This window comes from Argopecten irradians, chromosome 2 (genome assembly GCF_041381155.1).
Source record: "Argopecten irradians isolate NY chromosome 2, Ai_NY, whole genome shotgun sequence".
Taxonomy (NCBI): Eukaryota; Metazoa; Mollusca; class Bivalvia; order Pectinida; family Pectinidae; genus Argopecten; species Argopecten irradians.
The window spans coordinates 50,404,482-50,418,688 of record NC_091135.1 but is presented as its reverse complement, the minus strand read 5'-3'; the positions used below and the strand labels follow the sequence as shown (position 1 = coordinate 50,418,688).

General features: G+C 35.7%; 2 protein-coding genes across 2 annotated transcripts in view; one reads left to right on the top strand and one right to left on the bottom strand.

The window, feature by feature from the left end:
• The window catches only part of LOC138315842 (sodium- and chloride-dependent taurine transporter-like), a 49,434-nt gene that overhangs the window by 27,338 nt on the left and 7,889 nt on the right, over window positions 1–14,207 (bottom strand). The gene's annotated exons all lie outside the window — the stretch shown is intronic.
• On the top strand, window positions 1,433–13,388 carry LOC138315841 (uncharacterized). The gene is made up of 3 exons (XM_069257138.1): window positions 1,433–2,126; window positions 2,446–2,502; window positions 11,719–13,388. Exons 1-3 carry the CDS (start codon window positions 1,617–1,619, stop codon window positions 11,755–11,757), a joined length of 606 nt encoding a protein of 201 aa, XP_069113239.1. The 5' UTR covers window positions 1,433–1,616; the 3' UTR covers window positions 11,758–13,388.

Genomic DNA, 14,207 nt, shown 5'->3' with positions numbered 1-14,207 from the left:
TTCAATGACAAAAGTTAAATACTTTACACTTAAACTATCATTAAAAAAATTAAGCTTTAGGTGAAAGGTGAGTGGCTCAACCACTACACCACCCGATCACACATTGTACTATTCTATACGTACCAGATACTAAGTTGTACGTACAAGATACTAAATATAAGTTGTACGTACAAGATACTAAGTTGTACGTACAAGATAATAACTTGTTCGTACAAGATAATAACTTGTACGTACAAGATAAATAAAATTACAAAGTGGCCCTAATACGCCTCCGTATCATAGGCATTTTATTTAACTATAATAGTAGATTTGCTAAAGCAAAAAGCAAATTTACTTGCAATTCTGTAAACGTATTTTAGGTTTAAGATGTTGTACACCAAACTCTACGCTCTATGGTGAATTGGGTAGATATCCGTTAAGTATTGAAGTGAAATGTAGAATGGCCATGTTTTGGTATAATTCGGATAATAAGGATCAATTTATTCATAATGGTTTAATGATATTGATATTAAACAAAAAAGAAGGAAAAATATTGTAAATTCCGTACATCTTATTTCCTTTTGCTCATAGAAACGCGGCGATGAGCTAATACACACGTACCACGCAATGAAAAAAATTACCCCTTTTGTTTAGACAGTATTGGCGACGAATTTCATTTCATTATTTATAAGTGTCATATACGTCCTTGTACTCACATATCAGTTCATCAATTTCGGCAAAACATATACCAAAATATTATTTTACGGTCCCTAATCTAGCAAAATGAAAGGTCTAATCTCACTGTGTAATGTACGTATTCTTTCGCAACTTAGCAGGTTGATATGTTATTTGTAATAATTAGATTAATTAAGTCCATTATATTCAATAATTGTTGTGGTGTTTGTATTATACTAATGTTGATGTTAATGTTGTTGATTGTGTTCCGTCATGTCAAAATGTAATACATGTATACTGATATTAACTCTTGTTACACACGTAAGTATGTGAGAGAAAAGAAAAAAGAAATCTGCCTTCTTGCTTCGCGTTAGGGGGACCTTTAAGTTGGGTCACGGGCTCGAGCTCAGCTGGCGACACACTACTACTCTCGCCCTGTTACACTCAGTATTGATCCGTTTTTAGATTATAAGGCCTTCGGACTATTGGGCCCCAGGGATATGATTAAAAGCGTGTCAATATATAGATAACCTTAAACATGGACATTCACGTTGTAAGTGGTAGTATGAAGAGACACGATCCAATGTATATACCATCGCGGCCATAACGCCTGAAAGGTATTTAGATAACTACATGTATGACAGTAAGAGATCCCTAGAATGGTCCACTAACGAGCTAAAAGCGAGGTTATTTTGATCCTGTCCTAATTATCAGAGTTTAAAGTTCCGTGCGGGGCAGCTGTGGACATTCCAACATATCCGTTACGCAATGTTTTAACCATCTGAGGGAACAATGATACCGTTATACAGACATATGTAAGACATATATACGTGTAGCTTGTTAATAAACAGATCAATAGAATCTGTCATGTAAACAGTATTAGGCTTTGGTTTCATAAACCAGTCACGTTGTGTCTGCTGACCACGGGAAGTCGTACTATTTCCGAGTCCGTTGGCTATAAAATGCGCGCAAGAAAGTTCACGAAAATTGCCAATGAATTACACATAAGGAGACTTCTTATTGAAAAGAAAGATGAAATAGAAGGGAGGCGGTTGGAAGCAATACGGCGAAGGGAAGCGTGTTTGGAAAGGAAGAGAAGGGCATTCGATGAAAGTCTACGAAGGCGTGAATTAGACGAGAGACATAGACGAGAATTAGAGGAAAGACAGAGACGAGAATTAGTGGAAAGACAGAGGCGAGAATTAGAGGAGAGACAGAGACGAGAATTAGAGGAGAAGAAGAGGCGAGAATTAGAGGAGATACAGAGACGAGATTTAGAGGAAAGAGAGAGACGAGAATTAGAGGAGAGGCAGAAACGAGAATTAGAGGAAAGAGAGAGACGAGAATTAGAGGAGAGACAGAAACAATTGCGAAAAGTAGGAGAAAGAAACAGATCTAGAGTGGAAAATTTGGAAAGTCATAGGAATTACCTGGTTGAGGAATGCACCATGTTAAGACAAGGGATAATGCAGGTTCGTGTTGTCTTTCCGTTTTGTTTTTCGCAGCAGCTCAACGACATTTAGATTGAGCGATCGTATTAAATAACATCTAATGCTTGTATAAACTTGGAGATAACGTTAACTGGTGTCTAGTAATTGATACAATGTATATTCTAACTGATTTCACATAAAATGGGTTTTCATACTGTGCAGAGCAACTGCGACCCTCTTGGGGTATACGTATTAAGTAAAACAAAGTTTCATCAGAAAAAAAAGGTTTGTAAACAGTTCATATTAATTAATTAATGAATAATTTCATTAATTACATTGAATGCATTTAATTGACTTTCAGGATATCATAAGATACCAAAAACTAATGATGAGGGCAAGAGAGACTGCACAATCTGAAGTAAGTTTAATTTACGATATTTTCCTATTTGTAAGCTTTACTTGGACATTCTCATGAAGTGAGTTTTGCAGCTTTACCATTTTTGTAATTGTTTAATTACTTGTGTAAATAGATGCATGTCGAACGTACAGAGATTTCGGGAACATACCTAACTTACACAAACCCTAGTTTACATTGTATGTAGCTACAGAACATACCTAACTCACACAAACCCTAGTTTACATTGTATGTAGCTACAGAACATACCTAACTTACACAAACCCTAGTTTACTTTGTACCTTAGCTACAGAACATACCTAACTCACACAAACCCTAGTTTACATTGTATGTAGCTACAAAATACCTAACTACACAAACCCTAGTTACATGTATGTAGCTACAAACATACCTAACTTACACAAACCCTAGTTTAACATTGTATGTAGCTACAGAACATACCTAACTCACACAAACCTAGTTTACATTGTATGTAGCTACAGAACCCTAGTTTACATTGTATGTAGCTACATTAGTACAGAACATACCTAACTACACAAACCCTAGTTTACATTGTATGTAGCTACAGAACATACCTAACCTACACAAACCCTAGTTTACATTGTATGTAGCTACAGAACATACCTAACTTACACAAACCCTAGTTTACATTGTATGTAGCTACAGAACATACCTAACTTACACAAACCCTAGTTTACATTGTATGTAGCTACAGAACATACCTAACTTACACAAACCCTAGTTTACATTGTACCTTAAGTACAGAACATACCTAACTTACACAAACCCTAGTTTACATTGTATGTAGCTACAGAACATACCTAACTTACACAAACCCTAGTTTACATTGTATGTAGCTACAGAACATACCTAACTACACAAACCCTAGTTACATTGTATGTAGCTACAGAACATACCTAAACTTACACAAACCCTAGTTTACATTGTATGTAGCTACAGAACATACCTAACTTACACAAACCCTAGTTTACATTGTATGTAGCTACAGAACATACCTAACTTACACAAACCCTAGTTTACATTGTATGTAGCTACAGAACATACCTAACTTACACAAACCCTAGTTTACATTGTATGTAGCTACAGAACATACCTAACTTACACAAACCCTAGTTTACATTGTATGTAGCTACAGAACATACCTAACTTACACAAACCCTAGTTTACATTGTATGTAGCTACAGAACATACCTAACTTACACAAACCCTAGTTTACATTGTATGTAGCTACAGAACATACCTAACTTACACAAACCCTAGTTTACATTGTATGTAGCTACAGAACATACCTAACTTACACAAACCCTAGTTTACATTGTATGTAGCTACAGAACATACCTAACTTACACAAACCCTAGTTTACATTGTATTTAGCTACAGAACATACCTAACTACACAAACCCTAGTTTACATTGTATGTAGCTACAGAACATACCTAACTTACACAAACCCTAGTTTACAACTTGTATGTAGCTACAGAACATAGAACATACCTAACTTACACAAACCCTAGTTTACATTGTATGTAGCTACAGAACATACCTAACTTACACAAACCCTAGTTTACATTGTATGTAGCTACAGAAATACTACACAAACTTCACCTACCTAACTTACACAAACCCTAGTTTACATTGTATGTAGCTACAGAACATACCTAACTACACAAACCCTAGTTCACATTGTATGTAGCTACAGAACATACCTAACTTACACAAACCCTAGTTTACATTGTATGTAGCTACAGAACATACCTAACTTACACAAACCCTAGTTTACATTGTATGTAGCTACAGAACATACCTAACTTACACAAACCCTAGTTTACATTGTATGTAGCTACAGAACATACCTAACCTACACAAACCCTAGTTTACATTGTATGTAGCTACAGAACATACCTAACTCACACAAACCCCTAGTTTACATTGTATGTAGCTACAGAACATACCTAACTCACACAAACCCTAGTTTACATTGTATGTAGCTACAGAACATACCTAACTACACAAACCCTAGTTTACATTGTATGTAGCTACAGAACATACCTAACTTACACAAACCCTAGTTTACATTGTATGTAGCTACAGAACATACCTAACTTACACAAACCCTAGTTTACATTGTATGTAGCTACAGAACATACCTAACTTACACAAACCCTAGTTTACATTGTATGTAGCTACAGAACATACCTAACTTACACAAACCCTAGTTTACATTGTATGTAGCTACAGAACATACCTAACTTACACAAACCCTAGTTTACATTGTATGTAGCTACAGAACATACCTAACCTACACAAACCCTAGTTTACATTGTATGTAGCTACAGAACATACCTAACTACACAAACCCTAGTTTACATTGTATGTAGCTACAGAACATACCTAACTTACACAAACCCTAGTTTACATTGTATGTAGCTACAGAACATACCTAACTTACACAAACCCTAGTTTACATGTATTAGCTACAGAACATACCTAACTTACACAAACCTTTACATGTATGTAGCTACAGAACATACCTAACCTACACAAACCCTAGTTTACATTGTATGTAGCTACAGAACATACCTAACTTACACAAACCCTAGTTTACATTGTATGTAGCTACAGAACATACCTAACTTACACAAACCCTAGTTTACATTGTATGTAGCTACAGAACATACCTAACCTACACAAACCCTAGTTTACATTGTATGTAGCTACAGAACATACCTAACTACACAAACCTAGTTTACATTGTATGTAGCTACAGAACATACCTAACTTACACAAACCCTAGTTTACATTGTATGTAGCTACAGAACATACCTAACTTACACAAACCCTAGTTTACATTGTATGTAGCTACAGAACATACCTAACTACACCTATACATGTATCTACAGAAATACCTAGTTTTACATTGTATGTAGCTACAGAACATACCTAACTTACACAAACCCTAGTTTACATGGTACCTTAGCTACAGAACATACCTAACTTACACAAACCCTAGTTTACATGGTACCTTAACTACAGAACATACCTAACTTACACAAACCCTAGTTTACATTGTATGTAGCTACAGAACATACCTAACCTACACAAACCCTAGTTTACATTGTATGTAGCTACAGAACATACCTAACTTACACAAACCCTAGTTTACATTGTATGTAGCTACAGAACATACCTAACTCACACAAACCCTAGTTTACATTGTACCTTAACTACAGAACATACCTAACTTACACAAACCCTAGTTTACATTGTACCTTAACTACAGAACATACCTAACTTACACAAACCCTAGTTTACATTGTATGTAGCTACAGAACATACCTAACTTACACAAACCCTAGTTTACATTGTATGTAGCTACAGAACATACCTAACTTACACAAACCCTAGTTTACATTGTATGTAGCTACAGAACATACCTAACTTACACAAACCCTAGTTTACATGGTACCTTAACTACAGAACATACCTAACTTACACAAACCCTAGTTTACATTGTATGTAGCTACAGAACATACCTAACTTACACAAACCCTAGTTTACATTGTACCTTAGTTACAGAACATACCTAACTGACACAAACCCTAGTTTACATTGTATGTAGCTACAGAACATACCTAACTCACACAAACCCTAGTTTACATTGTATGTAGCTACAGAACATACCTAACTTACACAAACCCTAGTTTACATTGTATGTAGCTACAGAACATACCTAACTTACACAAACCCTAGTTTACATTGTACCGTAGTTACAGAACATACCTAACCTACACAAACCCTAGTTTACATTGTATGTAGCTACAGAACATACCTAACTTACACAAACCCTAGTTTACATTGTATGTAGCTACAGAACATACCTAACTTACACAAACCCTAGTTTACATTGTATGTAGCTACAGAACATACCTAACCTACACAAACCCTAGTTTACATTGTATGTAGCTACAGAACATACCTAACTACACAAACCCTAGTTTATACACAACCCAGTTTACATTGTATGTAGCTACAGAACATACCTAACTTACACAAACCCTAGTTTACATTGTATGTAGCTACAGAACATACCTAACTTACACAAACCCTAGTTTACATTGTACCTTAGCTACAGAACATACCTAACCTACACAAACCCTAGTTTACATTGTATGTAGCTACAGAACATACCTAACTTACACAAAACCCTAGTTTACATTGTATGTAGCTACAGAACATACCTAACTACACAAACCCTAGTTTACATTGTATGTAGCTACAGAACATACCTAACCTACACAAACCCTAGTTTACATTGTATGTAGCTACAGAACATACCTAACTTACACAAACCCTAGTTTACATTGTATGTAGCTACAGAACATACCTAACTTACACAAACCCTAGTTTACATTGTATGTAGCTACAGAACATACCTAACTCACACAAACCCTAGTTTACATTGTATGTAGCTACAGAACATACCTAACTCACACAAACCCTAGTTTACATTGTATGTAGCTACAGAACATACCTAACTTACACAAACCCTAGTTTACATTGTATGTAGCTACAGAACATACCTAACTTACACAAACCCTAGTTTACATTGTATGTAGCTACAGAACATACCTAACTTACACAAACCCTAGTTTACATTGTATGTAGCTACAGAACATACCTAACTTACACAAACCCTAGTTTACATTGTATGTAGCTACAGAACATACCTAACTTACACAAACCCTAGTTTACATTGTATGTAGCTACAGAACATACCTAACCTACACAAACCCTAGTTAACATTGTATGTAGCTACAGAACATACCTAACTTACACAAACCCTAGTTAACATTGTATGTAGCTACAGAACATACCTAACTACACAAACCCTAGTTTACATTGTATGTAGCTACAGAACATACCTAACTCACACAAACCCTAGTTTACATTGTATGTAGCTACAGAACATACCTAACTTACACAAACCCTAGTTTACATTGTATGTAGCTAGACATACAGAACAACATTACTACTAAACTCACACAAACCCTAGTTTACATTGTATGTAGCTACAGAACATACCTAACTTACACAAACCCTAGTTTACATGGTACCTTAGCTACAGAACATACCTAACTTACACAAACCCTAGTTTACATTGTATGTAGCTACAGAACATACCTAACCTACACAAACCCTAGTTTACATTGTATGTAGCTACAGAACATACCTAACTCACACAAACCCTAGTTTACATGGTACCTTAACTACAGAACATACCTAACTTACACAAACCCTAGTTTACATTGTATGTAGCTACAGAACATACCTAACTCACACAAACCCTAGTTTACATTGTATGTAGCTACAGAACATACCTAACTTACACAAACCCTAGTTTACATTGTATGTAGCTACAGAACATACCTAACTTACACAAACCCTAGTTTACATTGTATGTAGCTACAGAACATAAAACTTACACAAACCCTAGTTTACATTGTATGTAGTTACAGAACATACCTAACTTACACAAACCCTAGTTTACATTGTACCTTAACTACAGAACATACCTAACTTACACAAACCCTAGTTTACATTGTACCTTAGCTACAGAACATACCTAACTTACACAAACCCTAGTTTACATTGTATGTAGCTACAGAACATACCTAACCTACACAAACCCTAGTTTACATTGTATGTAGCTACAGAACATACCTAACTTACACAAACCCTAACCCACACAAACCCTAGTTTACATTGTATGTAGCTACAGAACATACCTAACTTACACAAACCCTAGTTTACATTGTACCTTAACTACAGAACATACCTAACCCACACAAACCCTAGTTTACATTGTATGTAGCTACAGAACATACCTAACTTACACAAACCCTAGTTTACATTGTACCTTAAGTACAGAACATACCTAACTTACACAAACCCTAGTTTACATTGTACCTTAACTACAGAACATACCTAACTTACACAAACCCTAGTTTACATTGTATGTAGCTACAGAACATATCTAACTCACACAAACCCTAGTTTACATTGTATGTAGCTACAGAACATACTTAACTTACACAAACCCTAGTTAACATGGTACCTTAACTACAGAACATACCTAACTTACACAAACCCTAGTTTACATTGTACCTTAACTACAGAACATACCTAACTTACACAAACCCTAGTTTACATTGTACCTTAACTACAGAACATACCTAACTTACACAAACCCTAGTTTACATTGTACCTTAGCTACAGAACATACCTAACTTACACAAACCCTAGTTTACATTGTACCTTAACTACAGAACATACCTAACTTACACAAACCCTAGTTTACATTGTACCTTAACTACAGAACATACTTAACTTACACAAACCCTAGTTTACATGGTACCTTAACTACAGAACATACCTAACCTACACACAAACCCTAGTTTACATTGTATGTAGCTACAGAACATACCTAACTCACACAAACCCTAGTTTACATTGTACCTTAGCTACAGAACATACCTAACTGACACAAACCCTAGTTTACATTGTACCTTAACTACAGAACATACCTAACTTACACAAACCCTAGTTTACATTGTACCTTAACTACAAACCCTAGTTTACATTGTATGTAGCTACAGAACATACCTAACTCACACAAACCCTAGTTTACATTGTATGTAGCTACAGAACATACCTAACTCACACAAACCCTAGTTTACATTGTATGTAGCTACAGAACATACTTAACTTACACAAACCCTAGTTAACATTGTATGTAGCTACAGAACATACCTAACTCACACAAACCCTAGTTTACATTGTATGTAGCTACAGAACATACCTAACTTACACAAACCCTAGTTTACATTGTATGTAGCTACAGAACATACCTAACTTACACAAACCCTAGTTTACATTGTATGTAGCTACAGAACATACCTAACTCACACAAACCCTAGTTTACATTGTATGTAGCTACAGAACATACCTAACTCACACAAACCCTAGTTTACATTGTATGTAGCTACAGAACATACCTAACTTACACAAACCCTAGTTTACATTGTACCTTAACTACAGAACATACCTAACTTACACAAACCCTAGTTTACATTGTATGTAGCTACAGAACATACCTAACTTACACAAACCCTAGTTTACATGGTACCTTAACTACAGAACATACCTAACCTACTACACAAACCCTAGTTTACATTGTATGTAGCTACAGAACATACCTAACTCACACAAACCCTAGTTTACATGGTACCTTAACTACAGAACATACCTAACTTACACAAACCCTAGTTTACATTGTATGTAGCTACAGAACATACCTAACTTACACAAACCCTAGTTTACATTGTACCTTAACTACAGAACATACCTAACTTACACAAACCCTAGTTTACATTGTACCTTAACTACAGAACATACCTAACTTACACAAACCCTAGTTTACATTGTATGTAGCTACAGAACATACCTAACTTACACAAACCCTAGTTTACATTGTACCTAGCTACAGAACATACCCCCTAACTGACACAAACCCTAGTTTACATTGTATGTAGCTACAGAACATTCCTAACTTACACAAACCCTAGTTTACATTGTATGTAGTTACAGAACATACCTAACTCACACAAACCCTAGTTTACATTGTATGTAGCTACAGAACATACCTAACTTACACAAACCCTAGTTTACATTGTATGTAGCTACAGAACATACCTAACTTACACAAACCCTAGTTTACATTGTACCTTAGCTACAGAACATACTTAACTTGCACAAACCCTAGTTTACATTTTACCTTAGCTACAACACATACCTAACTTTCACAAACCCTAGTTTACATTGTACCTTAGCTACAGAGGTTTAATCAGCCACAGAGGCCAATATAAAGACATCCATCTAATTTAGATTTTAAATTATACAAGTCATAATTCGTTTAGGCGTGGCAAACGTCCAATGCAAAGCTTATCATACATTTTAGATTTTTGTTTTTAATTTTTACCGAGTATTTCTCTTTCATGTTTTTTCATCTTGTATTTCATTTGATTTTCTTTACCTTTTTCTAAGGAATAAAAGTACTTTTGAAAAGTCCTACGGTTGATATATTTAGTTTTGACACATTTTATTGTCCTATGCAACGGCGTAGCAATAATGACGAGAAATTAAAAATTAAAATTTCACTGAATTGTATCGATGAACTCGAAAAGAATGTTTAATTGTTATTTAAGTAAAACACTATAAACAGACTGTGTTCTTGTCGCGGTGTAATTCTAAGTACACTCTAAGTTTTTGTGATTTATCACGATATATCCTCATAACATAACAAGAGGCCGAAGGGCCTTAACGGTCATCTGACTACCTTGGCAATAACCATATAGGAAATGAATTAGATATAGTGTCATGGTAGCCATCTTCGATTTGGGATCAACCAGAGATGTAACAACACTTTGTCGGGACCATGTCAGGATCATTTCATGCAAGTTTCAGCCAAATCGCACCGGTAGAACTTGAGAAGAAGTTCAAAATGTGTTTTCAAGATGGCGGCTGTGGCGGCCATCTTGGATTTCGGATCTACCGGAAAAATAACAACACTTTGTCGGGACCATGTCAGGATCATTTCATGCAAGTTTCAGCCAAATCGCACTGATATAAATCGATAAGAAGTTCAAAATGTGTTTTCAAGATGGCTGCTGTGGCGGCCATCTTGGATTTCGGATCGACCCGAAAAATAACAACACTTTGTCGGACCATGTCAGGATCATTTCATGCAAGTTTCAGCCAATTCGCACCGGTAGAACTTGAAAAGAAGTTCAAAATGTGTTTTCAAGATGGCGGCTGTGGCGGCCATCTTGGATTTCGGATAGACCCGAAAAATAACAACACTTGGTCAGGACAATGTCAGGATAATTTCATGCAAGTTTCAGCCAATTCGCACGGGTAGAACTTCAGAAGAAGTTCAAAATGTGTTTTCAAAATGGCGGCTGTTGCGGCCATCTTGGATTTCGGATCTGCCGGAAAAATAACAACACTTTGTCGGGACCATGTCAGGATCATTTCATGAAAGTTTTAGCCCTTCGGGTCAGATGACCTAAAACCCATTAAAGTTCATCAAAATAGGCCACGTTATAAATGACATCATAAATCTGGTTTATCTATTTTTCAGATGAAGATAAAAACAGAAATCAAGGAGGAAGCTAGTTAGTCTGATAGGGAACAGTGCTACTAAGGAAATCGGTTAATCTGATGAAGTGTCTGGTAGTACACGTATAGCAATACACACTCGTATTACGAACGCAGGATCACGTCAGCATGTTGTCTGGGTACGTAGTTACTACATCAACAACAGCACAGTTTGCCGTCCGTCTCAAGTACATACAGTCTTTAATGTACTCTTGTCCGGGACAGCCGGAACCAAAAGTAGTGAAGGTTAATGGAATCATATTACTTATAGACAAATCAAAGTGTAGAACGAAACAAAAACTCCTGCTGAAATATTGCCCATTAGGTGGTATACAACAAAATAATTCGACCGCCTAAAAGTTAAAAGACAGAACACCTTGTGACCGATACACATACAGGTACATTGTACACCGTGGCTTGAAATCAATACGGGTTACACGGATAACAAATCCCATTGTTTGTGAAAAAAATTCTAGCATGGAACATAATGGATGTTTAGATGTTATTTTCTTATACATTGTATTTTTTGGCATTTCGTCTGAAAATATCAATTTGCACTATAAGAGAGCTATAGTGTCTTTTCTATCACATCTGTAGATGTCACGAATGGGTTTTTTTCCACACATATTTCTTTTTTCTAAACATATTTCTTATATATATACATAAATAACATTGACAATACGCATATCTATTGTCTCTATAGTTTATCTGTTTGCTCTATATGTGTTCTTTGTTTATAGTTTTGTGAATGTCCATGACCGTCCTTAACATGTAATTTTATTTGTTCTTGTGTCTTGACAAAGGGACATATCGCCTCGAAAATTCGACAATCTTTTGTCCACACTGTTAGAATTACTTCTTTGCCCTATATAACATTGATTATGTATATCAGAGATTTTAAAGGCTGTATCCGGTGTATATGCACGCCTTTTATATTAAAATGTTTTCATACATTCAAATAAACATAAATATTGTCCTGTTTGATTATCAGTCGTGGCATGCACCATAGGGACATGTAATTAGCTACAGTCTTCATATATTAGTATCTATTCTAGGCTTCAACTGTGGGAAATACATGTTGCTGATTTGTTCTAGATACAGTTTATGCTTTTGTCACTATAAATATTTTACACTTCACAGTATTTTGCCTTAATTTCATAAATTGTACAAATCTACTTTGGTCTGCTTCATATTTATATGAACCCCCGTGTTGAGAAAGGAGGAGGGACATAGTCTCGAGTAGAGGTTGTAACCTAAATCTTGACTACAAACAACCAACAATAAACAATCAAATCTAAATATATACAAATGTAAAGACTTTAACTAATTTCCATGTCCCTGATCTATACCTAGTTGCACACGGTTACCTGCATTCAAGAGAAATGTAGCATGCACGTTAAATGTAATATTTCTATTTCTTTATGGAGATAATTTAGTGTGAAGTATGTATTGATGACTGGGTTTATTGCAGTTTTATACATAAGTTGGTATCGCTGTGACCTATACGCAAATAGCCACAGTGGTCAAACATGTAGTTCTTCGCATTACACATTCCGATATTTTGCAATGATGTTTGCATGCTTTTGCGTGAAAGATGACATATAAAAGATAACGATTGACAACTTGAAGGTGATTATTTCTTATAATACTCAAAATCTTAAAAAAAACATTTAATTCATACAAACTTCTTCTTTAACTTACATGTTTGATCTTAGTTTTAAGATTTCTCCAAATATTATTAATTCTGTGTATGATTAAAAACGATTTTCTAATACCATTCCTTTAAAAACCTTCATCAATAACTTTCTCAACATGTATACACATCCATGGATGTAATCTGTGCCGAAATAGCGGTAATCAACATTAATTATCAAATTCCAAACGGGTGGACTGTTAGCCATCTTGTTGACTGATTGGTCCCAAAATGCAATATGCACAACTAGACCATTAGAGGAACCTTCACATGAAATTGGAGACAGATCCCTTCAGTACTTTCTGAGAAATAGTGGTAACAAGCTTCAACTATCAAAATCCAAGATGGCGGCCTGTCGGCCAACTTGTGCATCGATCGGTCTCATAATGCAATGTACACAACTAGACCCCTAGGGAAACCTGCACATGCAATTTGAGACAGATCCCTTCAGCACTTTCTGAGACATAGCGGTAACAAGCTTCATTTGTCAAAATGCAAGATGGCATACTGTCGGTCATCTTGTTCAATGAATCGGTCCCAAAATGCAATATGCATAACCAAGGACCTAGGGGACCATGCACATCATATTTGAGACAGCTCCCTTCAGTACTTTCTGAGAAATAGCGGTAACAAACTTCAATTGTCAAAATCCAAGATGGCGGCCTGTCGATCATCTTGTGGATTGTTCAGTCCCTAAATGCAATATGCAAAACAAGGGCCCTAGGGAAACCTACATGTGAAATTTGAGAAGAATTCCTTCAATACTTTCTGAGAAATAG